The 24,047-nt window shown below is 43.2% G+C and overlaps 2 protein-coding genes across 6 annotated transcripts in view; both read right to left on the bottom strand.

Moving 5' to 3' along the window:
- Positions 1–1,479, bottom strand: part of MLH3 (mutL homolog 3) — a 40,999-nt gene extending 39,520 nt beyond the window's left edge. Inside the window, exon 1 of one of the 2 annotated variants that reach the window (XM_011949547.1) lies at positions 1,321–1,479. The gene's annotated coding sequence lies outside the window, so the exon portion shown is untranslated. The remainder of the gene's footprint in view (positions 1–1,320) is intronic. The other variant, XM_011949546.1, reaches the window with a different exon arrangement.
- A 1,681-nt stretch (positions 1,480–3,160) lies between these two features.
- On the bottom strand, positions 3,161–19,263 carry ACYP1 (acylphosphatase 1, erythrocyte (common) type). 4 transcript variants are annotated; one of them, XM_011949542.1, is made up of 3 exons: positions 18,996–19,263; positions 13,059–13,150; positions 3,161–3,592 (listed from the first exon to the last, which is right to left on the bottom strand). In XM_011949542.1, the coding sequence occupies exons 1-3, from the start codon at positions 19,156–19,158 to the stop codon at positions 3,377–3,379; spliced, it is 471 nt and encodes a 156-aa protein (XP_011804932.1). In that variant the 5' UTR covers positions 19,159–19,263; the 3' UTR covers positions 3,161–3,376. The 4 variants fall into 4 exon arrangements, with proteins under 4 accessions (XP_011804932.1, XP_011804935.1, XP_011804933.1 ...); XM_011949545.1 differs by having other exon boundaries at positions 18,984–19,041; XM_011949543.1 differs by lacking the exon at positions 18,996–19,263 and adding an exon at positions 13,544–13,633.
- Positions 19,264–24,047: the final 4,784 nt, after the last annotated feature.

The following is a 24,047-nucleotide window of genomic DNA, read 5'->3' as shown; positions in this document are numbered from 1 at the left end:
GAACATTAGCTAGAAATTATTCATGACAAAAATGTCCAAGCTAGTTTCATAACATTTATACATTACACAATAACCATGACTTTTAGAAAAATACTTATAATGAATTGCTAAGACATTGCAATAAGGTGAAGCAACAGGAAGAAATTTTAAGAATCATATTGTAATCAAAGAGAAATTGGGGGCATTAAGAGATTATTATTATTATGGTTAAGTATAGTCACCCTCAGGGAAAGAGGCTGGGAATGGGGAAAGATAAAGCAGGAAAATTCCTTTTCATATAAACCTTTCTTTGCCATTCGATTGTTAAATCCTGTTCATGTATTACTCTGATGTTTTTAGAAGGTCGTTATTATTCTTTTTTGAAACAGGGTCTTGCTCTGTCACCCGGGCTGGAGTGCAATGACACAATCTCGGCACTGCAGCCTGCACCTCCTGGGCTCAAGCAATCCTCCAGCCTCAGCCTCTCCAGTAGCTGGGATTACAGGCGCGCACCACCATGCCTGGCTAATTTTTGTCTTTTATGTAGAGATGGGGTTTCACCATGTTGACCAGCCTGGTCTCAAACTCCTGAACTCAAGTGATCCTCCTGCCTTGGCCTCCCAAAGTGCTGGGATTACAGGTGTGAGCCACCGCGCCCGGCCAGACGGTCATTATTATTAATATTCTTTTGGTCTTTACAGACGGGCATAAACTACCTTGGTAATAATAATGATGGCATGGGGCTGCCTGAATTTGATTTTAAGTTTTCCTGCAAGTAAAAGCACAAAACCAAAAAACACTTAAAAAACCCAAACCCTAAGATTCTAGTGCCATTAAAGGTCTCCCCCTCCTCTCCATCAGTGAGAGCCGCGTGGGGGAGCCCCCTGTAGGCAATGGGGTTGGTTTTCCAAACTTGGGAAAATCAGGGCTCTAACTGCAGAAATTCTGCTGCTTTCTAAGCTAATGCACTTCGCAGCCTGCAGCAAGTGAGGGGCAAACGTTTAACAAGTATTCCGATTAATGTAAACCCAACGATTTCCTTATGACGCCTCCCAGCGCCTGGGACGGACGGAACGCACGGGCCTGGATCCAGGACCCAGGGGCCTGGGAGCGCCGCACGGGCCGCGTCCAGGGCAGCGCCGCCTTCCCGCCAGGCCCAGCCCCTCCCCAGCCAGCCCCGTCCTTATCCCCAAACCGGGCCCGCCCTGCCGCCAGGCCGCCGGGCCTCTGGGGTCCTCGCGCATCCGGCTCCGAAAGCTGCGCGCAGCCATCATCAGGCCCTTCTGGTGTTAGAAGAGCCCCCGGCAACATCTTTTCGTCGCGTGCTTCCCCCACAGTCACCTCGAGTCCCGCTTAACCAATTCTCGGACACCAACCGCCTGGGACGCCGACGCGCGCACCTTGGGTCTTGAGGCTCGTGCACGTGCGAGTCCACGAGCATGCGCTTCGGAGGGGGCGCGCCAGGCCACGACACACCAGTGCGCATGCGCATCAGGTGTTCCCCACAAGGATCCGCATCCCAGGGTTCAGTGAACGGGTACCTACAGTCTCAATCCTTATCTCCTTTTGGCATGGTGTGAAAGACTATGTCGTAACTTTTACTTTTGTTTTTATGTTTTTTTTTTTCCCGTGTGTTCCCTTTCCTTTTTTTCTCATTTTCACCTTTGCTCTTAACTACCGTTTAATTCAATATATATTTTATATTTGCTTATTGTCTTCTCTCCCTAGAATGTAAGCTATGTGAAGGTAAGGAGTTTATATATTTTGTTTACTGCTGTATCCCAGTTACCAAGAGCAGTGCCTGGCTTATGGTAGGCACTGAATGAATAATTCCAGAGGCTTCCATCTTAGAATTATAGCATTTGGAGCTGGAAAAGATTGAGAAACTGTCTAACTCAACTCTTTTTTTTTTTTTTTTGAGACGGAGGCTGTTGCCCAGGCTGGAGTTCAATGGCGCGTGATCTCAGCTCACCACAACCTCCGCCTCCTGTGGTCAAGAGATTCTCCTGCCTCAGCCTCCCCGAGTAGCTGGGATTACAGCCATGCGCCACCACGCTCCGCTAATTTTGTATTTTGCGTAGAGCCGGGGATTTCTCCATGTTGGTCAGGCTGGTCTTAAACTCCCGACCTCAGGTGATCTGCCCGCCTTGGCCTCCCAAAGTGTTGGGATTACAGGTGTGAGCCACTGCACCCGGCCTTTGCTCAACTCTTAATTTACAGACGACAACACCAAGACTCTCTTCACTGACTTGAATCTCCCCAATGCCACCACAGCTTTTTTTATAACTAAAGGAGAGCAGAACTCTGAGAATGCTGTGAGAATAAAGTGTTTTGAAATTGTTAACCAGTCCTTAGTTTTTGCTTTCTATCTCATTTTCATTGAGAATTTATTTAAAGTGGAATTTATAACAAATTTGTCAGACCTGGTAAGCATTGATATATACTAGTTTAGGGACTAACCAAACCCAACCAACCAGTCTTCTAGGGCTGATTAAGCGAAATCCTGATAAGTGTTTATGATTATTACTATAGCTAGGGCTGCCATAACAAAATACCTCAGACTGAGTTAACTTCAGCAGCAGTCTATTTCCTCTCAGGTCTAGAGACTGGAAGTCTGAGATCAAGGTGTTGGCAGCAATGATTTCTTCTGACGCCTCTCCTTGGGTTGTAGATGGCCATTTTCACAGGGTCTTTCATTTTTGCACACGTGTCTATGTCCAGTATGTTCTCTTATAAGAACACCAGTCAGATTGGAGTAGGGCCCACCCTCACAGCCTCATTCAACCTTAATCACCTCTTTAAAGGCTCTGTGTCCAAATACAGTCACTTTCTGAAGTACTGGGGACTGGGACTTTAACATATGAATTTGGTGGGACACAGTTCAGCCCGTAACATAACTTTATGTGAATTCCTTACCCAGAGAAAAGAAACAACAACGGCAGAAGTAATTCATCCAAACATCATGTGAACAGAGCTAACAAATTGAACTTGTGGTATTTGTTCTTATTAGGCATGCAATTTCTTGAAGAACATTTCATAGAAACCATTTAAAGAAATGACTAAGTAACATAACTTTTTTCTTTCAGACTTCTTTAAATTACCTCAAAATCCTCTTCCCATGAATGTTTACTGAATAAATACCTCTTATTTCGCCGAAAAGGAAGTTCACTGAAAATTTTTAAAAAGTACTCTAAGCAGAAGGTTCTAACGTTTTTATTGATTAAATTTGTGTACAGTTGTAATCCTTCCATCATACAGGTCATATATAATAACATTCAAATATCTGACATTAAAATAACTTATTGACTAATGCTAATATAACACACAATAGTTCTATCTCTATTAACAATAAAAGCCAAACCACTGAGTTTATCTTAGAAAACTTAAATTCAGGCCATTATTTTACAATTTGGAAGTCTGAGTAATCCAACTTTAAGATGACTTTCTCATTGTTGAAGTTTGCTTTGTCGATGTGTGATTTGGGACTTCCTCTTGTTTCAAGCCATTCCTGCATATGACGCACCTTGGAGATGGGACCTTGCAATTGTCCTTGCACTGTGCCCCGGTCAGTGTTCTGGACCCAGCCTACCAATCCCAGCTTTTTACCCTCAGCCTAAGGGGGGAAAAAAGAGAGAGAGATCCAGTGAGATTGAGGAAAACAAGGTAAGACTACAATCTGTTGCCAGAATCTTGGCCTATAATCAAACCACTGAAACTAATTTGATATTGCCCAGAACAGTCAAAAGAAAGACAGCAAGAAGGATCTCATTGCTTATATTCACATGAAGTGTTGGCCACTTGACTCCATGTCTTTCTTCTACCCTATAAAACCCAGGCACTAGAATTTTTCAGTGTGAAGTCAATTTGGTTAAGTACCAAAGACTTAAGTCCAAAACAGATGCTTTTGAAATGATCCCCTAAGGCTGATTGTTTTTAGAATACTGGACTGTATCTTGCTCATTTTCCCTTCCCCTAATCAAGAATTTATTGGGTATGTTAAATGGAAAAAGCATGAAGTTATTTGATCCTTCCCTTTGCCGTTAACCAGGACCACACCTAAAATCCAGATGAATTCGTGTTCGTTATATCTTTAAAGATCATTAGAAAGTATTTCACAATTTCCTGAGCAACTCATCCCATTGTTCTTACTGTAGTAAAACTGTCTAACCCAATATATTTATGTTGTAGCCAAAGCCCACTTTGTTGTCTTCCTAGAAAAGGAAGCTGGTGATCAGCCTCTCAAGAGCAAACCATGAGACTACATAACTATCAGGTTTTCACTTGACTTTCTTCTCTTCTGTCTAAATAATCACAATGCCTTTAGGCTTATGAAAAGCATCTAATCATTATAGTGGCTTATCCTTTTTAATGTTCTTTCCTTTTATTAAACTGTGGCAAGACTGAATGTTTAGGAAAGGTAGCAATGTTTTGGAGGTAATTTTATTTTTGTATAAATTTATGATTAGAATATTAAGTCACTGATTGTTAAAGTAATCTATCTAAATAGAAGGTGTTGGATTACAAAAGAAAATGGGAGTTAACATGATTGCATGTCAAAATGTGGGAAATTGCTGGAGTTGGCCAAAGAAAACGTATGCATAGCAAAAAAAATGTTTGATGAGGAATTTAAGTATCCATCAAATCAAAGACATGTTCAAAGCAAAGACATGTTTGCTTAATGAACAAAACAGACTCCAACCAAATAAATAACCATTTGAAGGATACAAAGGAAATTAAAGAATGAAGAAAAATAGAAGATGCCTACCCGATGCACTGCTAAGTGCCAAAGAAGATACCATAAAAGAAGAACGCTGAGAATGAATTTTGAGTAAGACTCCACATCCAACTGACTTGGTATAACAACTGCCCTCTTCTGTTTCAAATTAACCCAGGGGAGCTGACTATCTCCAGTTCTTAAGAGTTATCTTATATGTATGGTAAATAGCTATAAGAATGTGCAGTTTTAAACAGGAGGTTTAACAGTCAAATAAATCTTTAAAAATTTGCAGTGTGATTTATCTGAACTCTCTTTTTTTTTTGGAGACAGAGTCTTACTCTGTCGCCCAGGCTGGAGTGCAGTGGCGCGATCTCAGCTCACTGTAAGCTCCGCCTCACGGGTTCACGCCATTCTCCTGCCTCAGCCTCCCAAGTAGCTGGGACCACAGGCTCCCGCAACCATTCCCAGCTAATTTTTTTGTATTTTTAGTAGAGATGGGGTTTCACTGTGTTAGCCAGGATGGTCTCAATCTCCTGACCTCGTGATCTGCCCACCTCGGCCTCCCAAAGTGCTGGGATTACAGGCGTGAGCCACTGCACCTGGTCTTACCTGAACTCTTGAGAGTTGAACAGAATGCTACAAAATTTGACCAGTGTTGAGAATGGGTGTTTCCTACTGGTTTCATTTGTGTGCTCAACTCTGTTCTTATTTTTTTAACGATAGCATAATGTTATTGACTCATGTTCAGTCTTGAATATCTATTGCACAAGTAAACAGGGTTTTTCTCCCCTAAGAAAATTCCAAAAAGCGAATTCTACCTCATAACCATATTTTTGCTTAAACAATCATCTGACAACATTTTAAGGTATATAATCACCAACTCTAGTTGCAATCTAAAAAGAAACTCTCTTCAAATCAATAACCAAGATTTCCACCTTAGGATACTAGAAAAAGAAGAGCAAACTAAATTCAAAATGAGCAGAAAGAAAGAAATAAAGATTAGAGCAGAAATTAATGGAAAGCAGAAGAATGGAGAAAATCAATAAAACAGAAGTTGCTTCTTTGACAAGATCAACAAAATTGACAACCTTCAGCTAGACTGATAAAGAAAAAAGGATGAAAGTCTCAAATTACTAAAATCGAAATAAAAGAGGAGATATTACCACCAACCTTACAAAGATAGGATATAAGGGAATTCTATGAACAATTATATGCCAAAAAATTAGATTAACTTGGATGAAAAGAAACTTAATAACCTAGAAAGACAAACAACCAAAACTGAATCAAGAAGAAATAGAAAGTGTGAATAGACCTATACCAAGTAAAGAGATGGAATTTTTAATCAAAAACCTTCCCACAGAGAAAAAGCCCAGGACCAGATGGCTTCATAGGTAAATTCTACCAAATGTTTAAAAAACAATCCTTTACCAACCCTTCACAAGCTCTTCCAAAAAACAGAAGATCCAAACCAAGAATTAAGGGTTAAAAAAAATAAGAGGAAACACTTCCCAACACATTCTATTAAGCCAGCATTATCCTTATACTAAAACCAAAGCTAAAAAATAAAAATGAAAAATAAAGAGGAAAAAAAAAACCCAATATAAAAGAAAAAACAAAGAAACTCCAAAACAACAAAGCTGTCACAAGAAAAAAACCACCAAAAAACCATAGACCAATATCTCTTATGAACAGAGATGCAAAAATCCTCAGCAAAATACTAGCAAACCAAATCAGGCAACATATAAAAAGAATTGTACACCATGACAAATTAGGATTTCTTTCAAGGTTGCTTCAATATGCAAGAAGTAATCAACTTAATATTCCATATTAATAAAACAAAAGCTACATGATAATCTCAGTAGATGGCAAAAAAGCATTTGACAAAAACTAATACCTCTTTTTTGATCAAAACACTCAACAAACTAGGAACAGAAGGAAACTTCCTCAACCTGATAAAAGGAATCTGTGAAAAACCCACTGCTAACATCATACTTAATGGTGAAAGATTGAAAACTTTCCCACTAAGATCAGGAACAAGACAAGGATGTCTGCTACTACCACTCTACTCAATATTATACTTGAGGGTCTATCCACAGCTGGAAAAAGAAAAGGCATTCAGATTGGAAAGGAAAAAGCAAAACTATCTCTACTTGCAGATGACATATCTTGTATACAAAAAGTCCTAAGGAACATACACAGGCACACGCTAGAGCTAATTAACAGTCTCACAAGGTTGTAGGATATAAGATCGATATACAAAAGTCAATTGTATTTCTATATACTAGCAATGAAAAACTGAAAATGAAGTTAGGAAACAATTCCATTTATAATAGCATCAAAAAGATAAAATGTCTAGGAATAAATTTAACAAAAGAACTGCAAGACATACATGAAAAGTTACAAAACATTCTTGAAAGAAATTAAAGACTATCTAAGTAAATGGAAAGACATTCCTTATTGACGTATTGGAAGACTTAATATTGTTAAGGTGATACTACTACCCAATTGATCTACAGATTCAACTCAATCTCTATCAAAATCCCAGTGCTTTTGCAGAAATCGAAAAATTGATACTAAAATTTACATGGAAACATAAGGGACCCAGAATAGCTAGAAATAATCTTGAAAAGGAAAAACAAAGTTGAAGAATTCACACTTCCCAATTTCAAAATTTACTACAAAGCTGCAGTAACTGAGACAGTGTGATATTGGCATAAGGATAGTGGCTTAGACCATTTCGTGTTGCTATAAAGAACTACCTGAGGGCCAGGCATGGTAGCTCACACCTGTAATCCCAGCACTTTGGGAGGCCGAGGTGGGGGGATCATGAGGTCAGGAGTTTGAGACCAGCCTGGCCAAGATGGTGAAACCCCCTCTATTAAAAATACAAAAATTAGCTGGGTACGGTGGTAGGTGCCTGTAATCCCAGCTACTCAGGAGGCTGAGGCAGGAGAATCATTGGAACCTGGGAAGTGGAAGTTGCAGTGAGCCGAGATCGCACTACTGTACTTGAGGCTGGGCGACAGAGCAAGACTCCGTCTCAAAAAAAAAAAAAAAAAAGAACTACCAGAGGCTGGGTAATTTATGAAGCAGTTTATTTGGCTTATGATTCTGTAGATTGTACAAGCATGAGACTGTCACTGGCATCAGGTGAGGGCCTTAGGCTGTTTCCACTCACAGTGGAAGGCAAAGGGGATTCCGCATGTGCAGAGATCATATGGTTAAAGAGGAAGTGAGGCGGGGTGGGAAGAGGTGGCGTACCAGGCTCTTTTTAATAACCAGTTCTCACCAGGTGCAGTGGCTCACACCTGTAATCCTAGCACTTTGGGAGGCCGAGGCAGGTGGATCATCTGAGGTCAGGAGTTCGAGACCAGCCTGGTCAACATGGTGAAACCCCAACTCTACTAAAAATACAAAAATTAGCTGGGTGTGGTGGCAGGTGCCTGTAATCCCAGCTACTTGGGAGGGTGAGGCAGGAGAATCGCTTGAACCCTGGAGGCGGAGGTTGCAGTGAGCCAAGATTGTGCCACTGTACTCTAGCCTGGGCGACAAGAATGAAACTCCGTTTCAAAAAAATAAATAAATAAAAATAACAACCAGTTCTCAAGGGAACTAATAGAGTAAGAATTCATTGACCCTCCCACCCTGCAGGAAGGGCATTAATCTGCTCATGAGGGACCTGGCCCCATGACTCAAATACCTCCCATTATGTCCCACCTTCAACACTGGGGATCAAATTTCCACGTGAGATTTGAAGGGGACAAACATCTCAACTACAGTAGGCAGACATACAGATGAATGGAATAGTATTGAGAGTCCAGAAATAAACCCTTACATTTATGTTGATTTTTGAAAAGGGTGCTATGACAAATGAATGTGGGAAATAATACTCATTTCAACAAATGGTGCTGGGACAACTGGATATTCACATGCAAAAGAATAAAGCTGGATTTCCTACCTCACATCACATAAAAATTAAACTGGATCAAAGACCTCAATCTAAGAGTGTAAATTATGAAACTTTGAAGAAAACAAAGGCGGCTGGGCGTGGTGACTCACGCCTGTAATCCCAGCACTTTGGGAGCCCGAGGTGGGTGGATCACGAGGCGGGTGGATCACGAGGTCAGGAGACGAGTCTGACCAACACGGTGAAATCCCATCTCTACTAAAAATACAAAAACTAGCCAGGCGTGGTGGTGCACATCCGTAATCCCAGCTACTCAGGAGAATCGCTTGAACCCTGGAGGCAGAAGGCTGCAGTGAACCGATCGTACCACTGCACAGAGCAAGACTCTGTCTAAAAAAAAAAAGAAAAAAAAAGAAAGAAAGGAAAAGAAAAGATAGGCATGACAGCTGGGTGTGGTGGCTCACACCTGTAATCCCAGTACTTTGGGAGGCTGAGGTGGGCAGACTGCTTGAGGTCAGGACCAGCCTGGGCAACTTGGGGAAATCCAGTCGCTACAAAAAACAAAAACAAAACAAACAAAAAACATAGGCATGAACCTTCATGACCTTGGATTAGGATGATTTCTTAGACATAACACTAAAAGTACAAGCAAAAAAAGAACAGATAAATTTGATTTGACTTCATCAAAAGTAAAAACTTTTGTACTTCATAGACACTATCAAGAAATTAAAAAGACAACCCACAGAATGGGAGAAATGTTTGTATATCATATATCTGATAAGGGACTAGTATCCAGAATAAAAATATTCTTACGACTCAAGAATAAGGAGGCAAATAACTAAAAATGGGCAAAAAGATTTGAATGGACATTTCTCCAAAGAAGACAAAATATGCCAATAAGCACATGAAAACATGCTCAACATCATTAGTCATTAGGAAGGCAAATCAAAACCACACTGAAAGTATACACGTACAACAGGATATTATTCAGTCTTACAAAGAAAGAAAATTGTTTTTACTTTCGTGATATAACACAGATGAACCTTGAGGATATTACGCTAAGTGAAATAAGCCAGCCACAGAAGGACAAATACTGTAAAATTCTACTTATATGAGGTAACTAGAATAGTTGAATTAATAGAATGTAGATTTATGATTGTCAGGGACTTGGGGGAAGGAGAAAATGGGGAGTTAGCATTTAATGGATACAGAGTTTCAGTTTTGCAAGATGAAAAGCGTTCTGTAGATAAACAGAACAATGTACTTAAGACCACCGAACTGTACATTTAAAAATGGTTAAAACAGTAATTTTTATGTTATATGTATTCTACCACAATTTTAGAAGTAAGTGTGCTATATGGTTTCCAAATATTTTGGGATTTTCCAATTATCTTTTTTATTTTTATTTTTTAATGTGGTTTAGTTCCACTGTAGTTGCAGAATATTCCTCGTATGATTTAAATCCTTTTAAATTCATTAATACCTGAAAAACAAACAAACAACCACAATGAGATATTACCTCATACCCACTAGGATGGCTAACATAAAAGACAGTAACCATTGTTGGCAAGGATGTGGACAAACTGGAATTCTCACACATTGCCAGTGAGAACATAAAATGGTATAGCTACTTTGGAAAAGTTTGGCAGTTCCTCAAAAAGTTAAACATAAAGTTACCATGTGACCCAGCAATCTACTCCTAGGTATGTATATACTCAATGGAACTGAAAACATTGTCTACACAAAAATATGCACACATGTGTTCCCAGCACTATTATTCATAATGGCCAAAAATCAAACCCAAATTTCCATCAACAGATGAATGGATAAATAAAATGTGGTATATCCATACAATGGGATATTATTCAGCCATAAAAAGGAACAGGATACTAATACATGCTACAGTGTAGATAAACCTTGAAAACAATATGTTAAGTGAAAGGAGCCAGTCACAAAAAAAGGCCACATTTGTATGATTCCATTTATATTAAATATCAAGAATAGGGTGAACATGGTGGCTCATGTGTGTAATCCCAGCACTTTGGGAGGCCGAGGTAGGTGGATCACCTGAGGTCAGGAGTTCAAGACCTGCCTGGCCAACACAGTGAAACCCCGTCTCTACTAAAAATACAAAAATTAACTGGGCGTGGTGGTGCATGCCCATAATCCTGGCTACTTGGGAGGCTGAGGGAGAAGAATCACTTGAACACGGGAGGCAGAGGTTGCAGTGAGCCGATATCATGCCACTGCACTCTAGCCTGGACGACAGAGTAAGACAGAGTTGAGACTCCGTCTCAACAACAACAACAACAAAAATCTAGAATAGGCAAATTCATAGAGACAGAAAGTAGGTTAGTGGTTATTAGGGGCTTAGGGGATGAGGAGTGAGTGCTAACAGGTAGGGGGTTTCTTTTTGGGATGATGAAAATGTTCTGGAATTAGTGCACAACTTTGTGAATATACTAAATATCACCAAATTATACACTTTAGGAGGATGGGTTTTATGGGATGTAAATTATATTCCAAGTTTTTAAAAGTCCCTGAATTATTATTTGCCACTTCTCTAGAAATGAAGGAATTTAAAATAAGAGGCTAGATAATATCAACAGCAAACAGACTGCAGCAAAACAACTGTTCAAATGAACATATATATTTAAATGATTATAAATAGTAAAGAATAAGCTACAAGCCTAATTTAAAAAAAAGATGTCATTTTATATGCAGTTTTCCAATCAATATTTGTTTTTCTGCGTTCTGTTATTCTTTCTTTAAACTGGGGAGAAGGGCAGGTAGAGAAAGATGGGCTATATATACCACTATCTGGCCCTTTTCCCTCAACAACTTTGACTAACCTTTGAAGCTATTATCTCAATCACCTTAATTTACAGGAACTTACCTGAATAATTGGTAGCAAAGCTAATTGGAACACAGCTCTTGCTATGAGTTTCAGCAATTCTGTTTTCAACAGTCATTTCCTATTTGAATGTCAGATGGGAAGAAATGATTTCTGAATAATTAGAATAAGAGGTATTGGCCGGGCACAGTGCTCACACCTGTAATCCCAACACTTTGGGAGGCCGAGGTGGGCGGATCACCTGAGGTTGGGAGTTCAAGACCAGTCTGACCAACATGGAGAAACCCTGTCTCTACTAAAAGTACAAAATTAGCGGGGCGTGGTGGTGCATGCCTGTAATCTCAGCTACCCAGGAGGCTGAAGTAGGAGAATGCTTGAACCCGGGAGGCGGAGGTTGCGGTGAGCTGAGATTGCGCCATTGCACTCCAGCCTGGGCAACAAGAGTGAAACTCTGTCTCAAGAACAAAAAAAAAGAAAAGAAAAGAAAAGAAAAAGAGGTAGAAGGATCACTTGAGCCCAGGAGTTCAAGACCAGCCTAGGCAACATAGCTCTCTATTAAAAGAAAAAAAAAAAAAAAGCTGGGTGTGGTGGCATGCACCTGTGGTCCCAGCTACTTGGGAGGCTGAGGAAGGAGGATCATTTGAGCCTGGGAGGTTAAGGCTGCAATGAGCTGTGACTGTGCCACCATCCTCCAGAAAAAAAAAGAAAAAGGAAAAAAGGTATTGACAATTCACATTTATATTTCAAAGATTCCCTCCAGGTTAGAATTTGAATTTTCAGTACCACAGTCCCAGGAAGGAGACACTTAAGAAGTTCTGCAGTCCTAACTCTATCTGTGGGATTAGAGACACACCGGGAAGGCAATAGCCAATACCTACAGGAGGCAGAGGGGAAATTGAGCTTGCGTTTATGTGTGCCTGTTGAGGGAAGATTAACCACATTAAAGCAGAGGTAGAGGCTCCCAACAGTTTGTCCATCCCCTCAAATACTCCCTTATTGCTCTAGGAAGAATACCAGGCTCCACATTCAGTGTTCCCATCACCTATTCTGGAACGGATAAAGAGTTTTTAATAAGAAAAACGTCAGCTGGAAAAGGTAAATGTTCTTTCAAAACCAAAAAAAAAGAATAGAAAGGAATTAAGTGGAGAATTGAGGGAAGCTTGGAGAAAGAGGTCTGAAGAAAGTGCAGCAGCTACAGAGGAAGCATTTATATATGTTATATACATGACATCAGGTCATCTAAATGCCATCTCTTCAATCAATGTTAGCCTTTCTATAAGAAATCTGACTTGGTTTGATGACACCACAACAGCGAGAACTGGTGAAGCCCTCTATTTCCCTTGGAAGAGAGAAGCTCATTAATATGTGTGTCTTGATGCTCAGGCACCACTGTTGGAAAAAGACCAATAATAACAGCAGGATAATCTTCCATTTACACCATGTTTTACCGATTGCACAGCATTTTCATACTCATTGCTCTACAAACTACCTCTTTGCCATGCAGCTAGCCAGCAGCTTCCAGTTCACATTTGTCAGGAACATGTCCCTTGTTCCTATGCCTACAACCTAGGTTACCACCCCAAAGCCTGCAGGCCACATACCTGAGTATACTTGCGGAAAAACACCCCTTGCACCTTCCCAAAAATTTCATAATCCACTGATAACAGGGTGTCTCCTTCTGCCATGCTCAAACCTGTCAGAAACCAGGAAAGTAGAAGAGTGAAGGGCTATTATTCCAGGACCCGTAAGCCTGAGTCAGAGAGGGCCACACCCACCCCTGTCCATCCTTAACCACTGCGACCTCTCCCCGACCTCCAGGTCCTGGAAATGGGAATCGTCACTGGATGTGATAAGGCGTGTGTGAAGGAAGAGCCAGACGCCGGGAGAGGGAGCTTCGGTACGCAGCTGCCCGCTGAAGCCTCTTCTGGGGAAATCACCTGCTGACCGATGACCTCCTTACATCCATTCCCGGTCCCGCTCCCTCACTGCCAGAATCCCCTGCTACTAACACCTAGAATCCACTGCTACTAACATTTTAAGGCTAATCGACCTGACAAGCACACCCCGGGGGCCCCTCCCGGCTCACCCTCCTTGACTTCCCCACCGGCTGCCGGGATCACTTCGGGACCACCAGACCAACGGCTCACCAGGGCGCGCAGACCTCCGCGCCCGGAAGTTTAGTGTATAGCTGCTCTTTCGCTGTCTCTCATGCCCATCACCTCCATCTGGCCAATCAGAGAGGGCGTCTCGGCCCGTGCCCGCCCAGAAGGCGGGATTTCAGGACGCCGTTGTCCGGCAACCCAAAAGCTTTGGGTTGGGTATCTGTCCAGGAACTCGGCTGGGCCTCCACAAACCTAGCCCTCATCCCATCTCAGTCAACACGCACACCCCTCTTCTCATTTTCTCATGGGGAGAAAAGCATAGACGAAGAAGTACATTGGGATATATTCAATCATTCAATTAAATACCGACTGACAGCTACTGTGTGCCAGGCACCTGTTCCAGGTGACCTGGCAAACGTTAGTGAACAAAACAGGATCCCTGTCCTGAGGAGCTTAATTCTGGAGGTGAGAGACAAACAGTACACATTAAACATCATAAATAGCTTGTAATCTCAGCACTTTGGGAGGCCAACGCGGGCGAATCACTTCAGGTCAGGAGTTCGAGACCAGCCTGGCCAATACGGTGAAACCCTGTTTCTACCGAAAATACAAAAATTGGCCGGGCGTGGTGGTGGGCGCCTGTAATCCCAGCTACTCGGGAGACTGAGGCAGGAGAATCGCTTGAATCCGGGAGGTGGAGGCTGCAGTGAGCCAAGATTGCGCCAGTGCACTCCAGCCTGGGCAATAGAGTGAGACTCTGTCTCAAACAAATAAATGAATAAATAAAATAAAAAATAAACATCATAAATATGTTGAGTAGATACATCCAACCTTTCTGTCCTTTTTCATTCAGTTCATAAAGTTTGGGTCATAACTAATCTGGAATAGGGGATTACGGGAGCATAAGTGCACAGGAGGTCCCAATGGAGGTTACGTCTGCTTCTGGGCTTCTGGAAGCTACTCACCGGTCTCCTTTACTAAGAAAATGTCAAATAATGCTTGAACAAATAACTAATCAAACAAAGCAAGAGCACAAGCAAAATAATTAATGGCTCCAGAATTACAATTGAATCAGTCAATCTAAGCCAAATGGCCAAACTACACGAATTTATTTTGGGAAAAGGGAATTGTCAAGGGGGATGTGGATGAGTATGGTTAAAATTAGAGTTGATGTGTAAACATTTGAATCCAGCTACCCTTATGATTCATAATGTGTGTGAAGGAAAACTGGTGTTTACTGATCCTTTGTGGATTGATTGTATATATTACACCGCTTCATAACATAAGACTCCTTATGCGAATATGCCAGGTTGACAGACCTGACAATGAGATATGGGTTTGTGACAGTAGGCACGGAAATTCCTCATTCTGCTAGTTCCCTGCTACAGAGTGAGGATCCATATCCTAGAGAATCATGCAACCTTAGTGCTGAGAGGCAGGGGGTTGGTGGTGAACAAGCTGGATTGAATGTTGTACTTGGCAATATTTGAAAATAACTCTAAATAGAGTATCTTGCTAATGGTATTTTTTTCTCTAAAATTCATTTAAAAAATAGTTTATAGAATTCAAAACTTACTGAGTGTCTAATACGTATGGGGCACTCTAGAATATACAAAGATGAATGATATATAATCTTCGCCCTCGAAGAGTTTTTAATTTAGTGTAGGGGCACGTATGCATGCAAATAATGACAATAAAATGTATGGCATGATAATTTAATTCTATGAAATGAAAATCCATTGAGAGCTCATCAGGAACCAGCCCTGTGCAGAAAATATTACAAAGGAGCAAACAAATTAATTCTGATTGGGAAGATTGGGAAAGGGTTCTTGGAGGAAACAGCATTTAATCCAAGGTCACACAACCAGTAAGTGATGGAGCTGGGATTTGGTTCCAGAGTCAACTCCCGTGAATGCTATGCTCTACCAGCTCCCAGTATGTGGAGCTTAGAGTAAGGTAGTACCATGGAGATGAAGAAGTACAAGTAGCCAGGTGGCTAGACCAGGGGTCCGCTACCCTGCTTGTGCATCAGGATCTTTGGGGAAGCTTTAAAAAATGTTAGTCCTCAGGCCTCACCCCTAGATATTGCTTTCCAAGTAGTCTTAACACACAGCCAGGGTTGGACTCTGTGGCTTATTAAAGGGAGGCAAAACTGAAAAGGTAGGCTGACCTAATCTGGGAGGTAGAAATGCCATGCTAAATTATGCACTTCAACTTTATTCTATAGGTGAAGAAGAAGCTACTGGGGAGGGAAATGGTAGGATCGGAAGTATTTAGTAATTAGCTTGATTTAATCACTGCACAATGCATACATGTATCAAAACATCACTGTACACTGCAAATATAGACAAAATTTTTAGTTGTCAATTATATCTTAATAAAACTGGGGGAGTGGAGAAATATTTAGACTGATTATTTGGCTGCAGCATGAAGGTTGGGTTTGAAGAGCAGATTTTTTTTTTTGAGACGGAGTCTCGCACTGTCACCCAGGCTGGAGTGCTGTGGCCGGATCTCAGCTCACTGCAAGCTCCGCCTCCCGGGTTCATGCCATTCTCCTGCCTCAGCCTCCCAGGTAGCTGGGACTACAGGCGCCCGCCACCTCGCCCGGCTAGTTTTTTTGTAGCTTTTTTAGTAGAGACGGGGTTTCACCGTGTTAGCCAGAATGGTCTCGATCTCCTGACCTCGTGATCCGCCCGTCTCGGCCTCCCAAAGTGCTGGGATTACAGGCTTGAGCCACCGCGCCCGGCCAGCTGAAGAGCAGATATTAAAGGCAAGAACAGAAGTTAGGAGGGCTATGCCATCCCAAGGAGAAGTGAGGAAAAACTCACCTGGGGCAGCAGGCAGAAATGTAAAGGAAGAGTCATATATGAGAGACATGGCAGAAGTAAATTCAATAGGCCAGGCTTACATTTGTAATCCCAGCACTTTGGGAGGCTAAGGCAGGTGGATCACCTGAGATCAGGAGTTCGAGACCGATGAAACTCCATCTCTACTAAAAATACAAAAATTAGCTGGGTGTGGTGGTGCACAACTGTAGTCCCAGCTACTAAGGAGGCTGAGGCAGGAGGATGGCTTGAGGTGGTTGCAGTGAGCTGAGATCATGCCACTGCACCCCCGCCTGGATGATGGAGCAAGACTCTGTCTCAAAGAAAAAAAAGGAAGAAAACTCAATAAAACTTGTGATTAGTTAGAAGGAAGAGGCAACTAAGAGGGAAGCATGGAAGACTGATGCTGTGAGCATGCAAGGGCACACTGCAGAAGCAGATTTGAGAATGGGAGAGGATCATGAGTTTATGTTGTCTTACAGAATTTGAGGTTCCTAAGGAACGATCTTGTGGAGGTGTCAAATGGGCAGTCCCAAAATGTGAGTCTGTAACTAATGAGAAAGACTAAAGCTAAGCTGGCTGTCATTTAAACACAGGTGAAACCTGAAATGTCAACATTTGGTTGAAATCGTTAAAGAAGAGAATGTCTGGAACTACATATATATATATATATAAAATAAGAGGGCTTCAGAAAACACTTAAATTTAGGGGGCAGATGGGGAAAAAATAAATGCCAGAGACTTGGAAGAAGATGGAGCGAGAATATGAAAGAAGAAACCAAGAGGGCACAGGAGAACTGAGAAGAGCATTCTAAGTGTGTGGACAATCAATCATGTCACATGAGTAGGCTGAAGAAATGAAGCTTTTGTCTTTGGAAGGTCACTGGTAGCTTTGTAGTTAAATAAAGTGGAGAAAGTGGAAGCCAGGCCACAATGAACTGGACAATGACGGGGAGATGAGCATATGTGGGCAGCAAATGTGGAGATTTCCATTAAGAAGCCTTGTGGAGAAGAGGAGAAATGAATGGGACCATAATATGAAAGTTAGGTCATGGGAAGTAAGGTTTGTTTTGCAGGAGAAAGTTGAGTATATTTTAAAACCAAAGAGATGGAGTTTATGGATAGGTATAACTTGAAGTTAACAAGATGCAGACAGGATGCTGTGGCTCACGTCTATCATCTCAGTACTTTGTGAGACTGAGGCAGGAGGATCTGCTTCCAGGGGTTTGAGACCAGCCTGGGTAACAAAGGGAGACCCTGTCTCTACAGAAAAAAAAAAAAAAAGTAAGCTGGGTGTGAGGGGCACACACCTGTAGTCCCAGCTACTAGGGAGGCTGAGGTGGGAGGATCGCTTGAGCTGTGGAAGTCGAGGCTGCAGTGAGCAGTGATTGTGCCACTGCACTCCAGCCCGGGCAACAGAGTGAGACCCTGTCTCAAAAACAAACAAAGTCCGGGCGTGGTGGCTCATGTTTGTAATCCCAGCACTTTGGGAGGCTGAGGCAGGTGGATCACCTGGGGTCAGGAGTTCAAGACCAGCCTGGCTAACATGGTGAAACTCCGTCTCTACTAAAAATACAAAAAATTAGCCAGGTGTGGTGGCAGACGCCTGTAATCTCAGCTACTCGGGAGGCTGAGACAGGAGAATCACTTGAACCCAGGAGGCGGAGATGGCAGTGAGCTGAGATTGCGCCACTGCACTCCAGCCTGGGCAACAGGGTGAGATTCTGTCTCAAAAAACAAATTTTAAAAAGCCCCCAAAACCAACAAAACAGAAAACAAAAACAAAACGCTCGGGTAAAGTGATGGAGTCAATTCCCGGAGGGTACTGAAAAGCACTAATTCAAGAGAACTCATGGAAAGTGGCCCTTCTTTCTCATAGAGGAGAGGGAAGGAGAGAGGGAGAGAGACAGACAGAGACGGAGACAGACAGAGACAGAGGAGAAAGGGAGAGAAGGAAGAGGAGAGAGAGAGAGAGAAAGAGAAAGCCGGTACATTCTGCTGAGGGAAGCTGCGGGAGTTGATATTGGGACCCTGAGTAGAGTGGGAAACGTCTGGAACTGCATATATGGAGAGGTGGTACAGTCAACTAGGGATGAAAACAAGGAATTAAAAAAAAAAAAAAAAAAGGACTGACCTGGAGGGTCCACCAAGGAATTTCTTTGTAACAGGTAACAGCTGTAATATGACATGTTGAAGTATTAACACTGATGACTGCTGTCTACATTATTTTCCAAGTGCATGAATTGAGTAATTACAGGGAAAAAGCGAACTGCCTGTTCCCAACGGCCTACACAGATGAACTGAAGCGAAGAAGAAAAATAAACTTTCTTTTGATGTCAACAAGTTATAGAGTATCATTTACTGTTGAAACCAGGTTATACTGATTATTTTCGATCTGGTAGTTCTTTATTATCATTACATTTGGCTGAGTCATCCCTGGGCCCTAAGTAGGGACGGCTAGAGTTACCACGTGAGAGTAAAACATTATAATATCAAAATAATTAGATTGGCCACAAAAATTACCCCGGAAAGATACTGCGTAGCAAAAACGTTGGCAGCAAGTTCCAAAGACTTGGCGAGGACAAGCAGGGAGCGCGCACGTGCAGCCATACCTGGGGCCCGCCCAGCGCAGCCAAGCGCGCCGAGAAAGGCCAGCAGCAGCCCCGCTCCCACCAGGCGGGCGGTCGCCTGCACCCTGCGGCGGAAGCACGCGGAGGCACAGCCAGGGCCTCCGCCCTTTGCCAGAGAAGGGCACACCCCAAGGTCTGGGAGCATCGTTCTCAGAAAAGTACAAGTTCTTCTTTGATGGAGCCCCAGAAAAGCCTCTCCCGCCCTTCCCCGGCTCCCCAAGGGCAGAGCTGGACCGGGCTGCAGAGTTGGCCGGACACTGATTGGGTCAAGTGACGCTCGGGCTTACCGCATCCCCGCCCCGGGTCGCTGGTGCACTGCGCCTGCGCACGCCTCCCCGGGGACGTCGCAGCGAGGGGCGGAGCTTGGCCCGCCAGTAACTCGGTCTCCAGGCAGCGGGAATAACAGAAGCTAGCTGAGAGCGCCTGCGCGGCCGTCGGTTGAGGGAGAGGTCAGGTCTGGGAAACTAGGCCCTGGGGTTTTCCCTGAGCAGGAGCGGTGCCCGAGGGCCTCAGGTACACAGAAGGGCGGGGAGACAGAGGGTCAGCACCTCCACCTCCTAAGGGCCCGAAGGGCAGGAGAGAGAGAGGACTTGTCTCCAGAGGCGGAGTCCGCAGTAGGGGCGTCCCAGTTGACCCTTCGGGACAGAACGTGACTTCAGCCTTAAGGATCTAAAACCGGCTGCAGCCAGGTCAGGTGGCCCTCAACGCTCAGGTTACAAAACTTTTACGGTCTGCGCCAAGGGGACTCCTGGGATGAGGGTTTGACAGCCAGGCACCTGCTCCAGGCCCTAGCAGCCTCTGTGCTCTTTTGAATCAAGCACGGTTCCAGCAGGAGGGAAGCCCTGAGAGCTCTTTGTGCCAGTCACTACCTCTGGACCACAGCTTGCTCACCTGTAAAATGGTGAGGCTGGACTCGGAGGGAACCCTTCAGTTTACAGGTGAAGAAACGGGGGCCAGCAAGGGAGAAGTTGCTTGTCCTGTTACAGGCCTAAAACCTGACTTTCAATCCGATGCTCTTTCCACTTACTATAGAGTAGACTGTGTGGCAGAGGCTGGTGCTGGAGGAAAGGAAAGCTAGGTGGCAGGAACACCTGTAACACCTTCGTTTTTCTACCCTCAGGGCCTAACACAGTGTCTTGTGCATAGTAATCACTCACCAAATGGTTTTTGACGGGAAGCTTTGGCAGATCCAGCACCACTGTCCCCAGAAGTTTAAGGAAATGTGGGCAGGGCAAATGTAGAAATAGTTTGCTTTAGCAGACGAGAGTGAACCTCAGAAAAACTCTTCCCATGTATCTGGTTTAAATCTCCCGTAGGCATCAGTCCAGGCCCTGAATGGCTGGATCCAGCGGTTGGCATCACATCTGCCTGTGGGCGTTATGCTCCCACATAATACAACAGAAGCTCTGGGGCCCCACTCAGCCAAGCAAGACTCTTATGAACAAGGTGACTCTTCCCAGCAGTCCTTGAAGGGGCACCTGAGGAACAATTTCCAGAAGCAGCTTTTGAGCAACAAAGAGTTGACACTGGATAAAGTCTATACTCACCCCAAATGGAACACCCACACAAAAGCCCGGAGCTACTCCTATCCCCACTGTACTGGAGTCAGCCACCAAGATGCAGGAAGTGATTCCCAGGGCCAAGGAAATGGTTTGTTTTACTCATCAGGCCCTCAATCCTGGTATCCCAAAGCCAATAACCAGGACTTTATCCCCTTTACAAAGAAACGAGTTGGAGTGGACCGGGCGTACCCACTGAAACCCGTGGTCCACAGGAAGTCGTGCAGTACAGGTGAGTCTGGCGTTGATGGGGACTAGAATGTCTACCCAAGGGCCCCTGAACTGAGAGAGTTTTCATCCAGGAACTTTGATGTGAGGAACCAGGTCAACTTTTCTGTGGTTGATCCTGTTCTTGCTGCCATGCAGGCAGAGAAGACCTTGGCAAACTTGGACAGGACCGAGTGGGTACAGATCCGAAGACTAGAAGCTGCAGGGGAGAGCTTAGAGGAGGAAATCCGAAGAAAGCAGATTCTCCTAAGGGGAAAGCTGAAGAAGACAGAGGAGGAACTCAGAAGGATCCAGACGCAAAAGGAACAGGCCAAGGAAAATGAAAACAGAGAGCTACAGAAAATTATATTCCCCAGGAGCAGAGTTAAAGGTAATAACAGCAACACCACGCACAAAGCTGTCTTCTCCCCAGAATTTGATTTTGAGGAAGAATTTAGTAGAGACAGGAGAGAGGATGAAACTTGGGGACAGTCTCAACAAAATTCGAGTCCATTCCAGCTCTCTGATTATAGAATCCAGAGACTCAAAAGGGAAAGGCTGGTAGCAAGCAATAACAAAATTCGAGACCGAGTCTCAGAGCCATCGATGGAGAAGTTCTCCCCGCCTTCAGAAACACCAGGCGGTGCTTTGCAGGGATCTGCCAGAAATTCCAGTCTCTCCATGGCACCAGACTCCTCAGGTTCCAGCGCCTCCACTGAAGAGCCACAACTGGGTGAATGCAGCCACTGTGGGCGCAAATTCCTCTTGTTCAGGCTGGAGAGACACTCCAACATCTGCAGCAGGATGCGGGGTTCCAAGAGGAAAGTGTTTGACTCCTCCAGGGCCCGGGCTAAGGGCACAGAACTAGAGCAGTACTTGAACTGGAAGGGGCCAGCTTCAGCCAAGGTAACAAGAACCTTATGTATGTGACTTGGTGTGGGGATCATTGTAGGGGTCTGTTTTGTCATCATCAGTTTTCTTTAGGGAAAATTCATGTGTCATGTAGGAAGAATTGATGTCTAGAATTAACATTTCTTGATTACTACTGTATGCCAGCATTGTGATGGGAGCTTTGCATGTGATCCTCGCATTATCTCTCATTTCATCAGTTCAAAAATCAAGACTTGGACAGGCTAAGTAACTTGCTTGAGGTCACAAACAGCTTTAAGTGGCAGAGTCAGCATATAAATCTTGGTTAGAATGACTAAAAAATCTAGACCAAGAATTTGTGTCCTTTGGATTATAAAAGTAATCAAAGTTTACTGTAGAAAATTTAAAAGACACAAAAAAATCTAAAGAAAAAAATGCAGCTTTTTGTCACCTGGAGAGAACGCCTCACTCTTTGTGATGTATTCTGCCACCTCCCAAGCCTAGAATCTGTGACCATTCCTTTAAGTACTCTGTTAAGATTAGCTCAGTGTTGGTGGGCATGGTGGCTCACGCCTGTAATCCCAGCACTTTGGGAGGCTGAGGCGGGCGGATCACGAGGTCAGGAGATTGAGACCATCCTGGCTAACACGGTGAAACCCCATGTCTACTAAAATGCAAAAAAATTAGCCAGGCATGGCGGCGGGCGCCTGTAGTCCCAGCTACTCAGGAGGCTGAGGCAGGAGAATGGCATGAACCCAGGAGGTGGAGCTTGCAGTGAGCCGAGATCGCACCACTGCACTCCAGCCTGGGCAACAGAGCAAGACTCCGTCTCAAAAAAAAAAAAAAAAAAAAGATCAGTGTTGACATAGCTTCTTCGTAAATAGATGAAACACAATTAAGTTTGGAATTCTTTTTCTCCCCATTTAGAATGTAAACACCTTGAAGGTAAAAAGGACTTTCTTTCTGGTTATCTAACAAACCATGCCCTTGCCAATTATTTCTCACTTTAGAAAAACCAGGCTGTAAAAAGTAAGGGCTTCATGACACATGATAAATTTAGGTGAACTTCATAGGCACATTTGGACATATCTGGAGAAGATTATCTCATAAATGAATGACATGTCAAGGTTTTGCCACTTGGTTTATAAAATGGTTATTTCTCAAGGTGTGGCACGCTGACAAACTTTATTTTAGTAGTTTTAGTGTTTAGTGTTTCAGTGTTATATTAGGAAAATATAACAATATATTAAGCCCCTGATTTCCAGGGATCATAAATTTACAGAAAAATATTAATTAATTGTAAGGATGAAGTGAAAGTGCAGATGATTGAAGTTTGGGAAAGTGTAGACTGTATGATCTCCGAGGCCCTGTCTAGTTCTAATATTCCAGAAAAATAAGAGAGTGTCATTCTGTTTTCATTTCTTCCCAACCCTCCCTCCACTGTGCTGGCACCTCTTGTCCACTGGGACCTTACAGTTTCTGATATTTGCTGGAGCCTTTAAAAACTCACATTTATATGATGGTTGTTAGAAGAAATTGTTTACAATTAGAGTTCTTTTTTTCAGTACAGTTTGGGGAAATCACAAGGAAGTCCTATCCATGTTCAGAGATCATCTCCCTGAAATCTAGTTTCCAAAGAAGAAATCAACATTTTGCTCTTGCAGAGAATAATGTGATGGCCACTCACTCTTTTTTCCTGTTTTCTTTCAGTTCAACCCAATAATCCACTGGGAATTCACTCTGTCCCACTGTAGCAATTTATTTTTGGTCAGAGCCTAAAACAATCTTGCGTTTCTTAAATTCGTAAATACAGTTACGGTGAAGCAAAATAATTAGGTTCCTGAGATAAGATGCTCCAGCTTTATGGCAACTAGTTTGGGGGAATGTGTGACATTGAGGACACCAAGACAGAAGGGACCTAGACTAAGATGCACCCGCACCACCCTGGTAATGTCTCAAATCTTGTTCCACAGTGCTGTGCCTTTGGAAGCTGAGTGGTTGTACCTTCCTGTCATTCCTATAGAGTACTCAAGAACAGGTGATTTTCCTGCTATCCTTTAATCTTCACGTAACTTCCAGCAGACATACACCCCGTCTCTCTCCTGGACTGTAAGCATTTTTGAGGACAGGGAACATATCTTTGTGCTTAATAAGTGTTAACTGAATAGAATTTCAGTACAATGAGGAATAAAATTGAGGAATTAGAGTATAAGAAGTAAATTACTAAAGTATCTCATACACTTGAGGAACTTTCCCCTGATCAAATTCTTTGAGACAGAGTCTCGCTCTGTCGCCCAGGCTAGAGTGCAGTGGCGTGATCTCGGCTCACTGCAGCCTCCACCTACTGGGTTCAAGCAATTCTCTGCCTCAGTCTTCTGAGTAGCTGGGATTACAGGTG

Source organism: Colobus angolensis, unplaced genomic scaffold, assembly GCF_000951035.1.
Source record: "Colobus angolensis palliatus isolate OR3802 unplaced genomic scaffold, Cang.pa_1.0 Scaffold3, whole genome shotgun sequence".
Lineage (NCBI taxonomy): Eukaryota > Metazoa > Chordata > Mammalia > Primates > Cercopithecidae > Colobus > Colobus angolensis.
The sequence above is the reverse complement of the archived record's forward strand: the minus strand, read 5'-3'. Positions and strand labels throughout refer to the sequence as shown.

Excerpts from the sequence above, each read along its gene's own strand:
- ACYP1 (XM_011949542.1), bottom strand. The coding sequence starts at position 19,158 with ATGCTCCCAGACCTTGGGGTGTGCCCTTCTCTGGCAAAGGGCGGAGGC. Across the intron at positions 13,151-18,995 it reads CTGCGCTGGGCGGGCCCCAG|GTTTGAGCATGGCAGAAGGA; the intron begins GTATGGCTGCAC and ends GGTTTCTGACAG. Across the intron at positions 3,593-13,058 it reads TTTTCCGCAAGTATACTCAG|GCTGAGGGTAAAAAGCTGGG; the intron begins GTATGTGGCCTG and ends TTCCCCCCTTAG.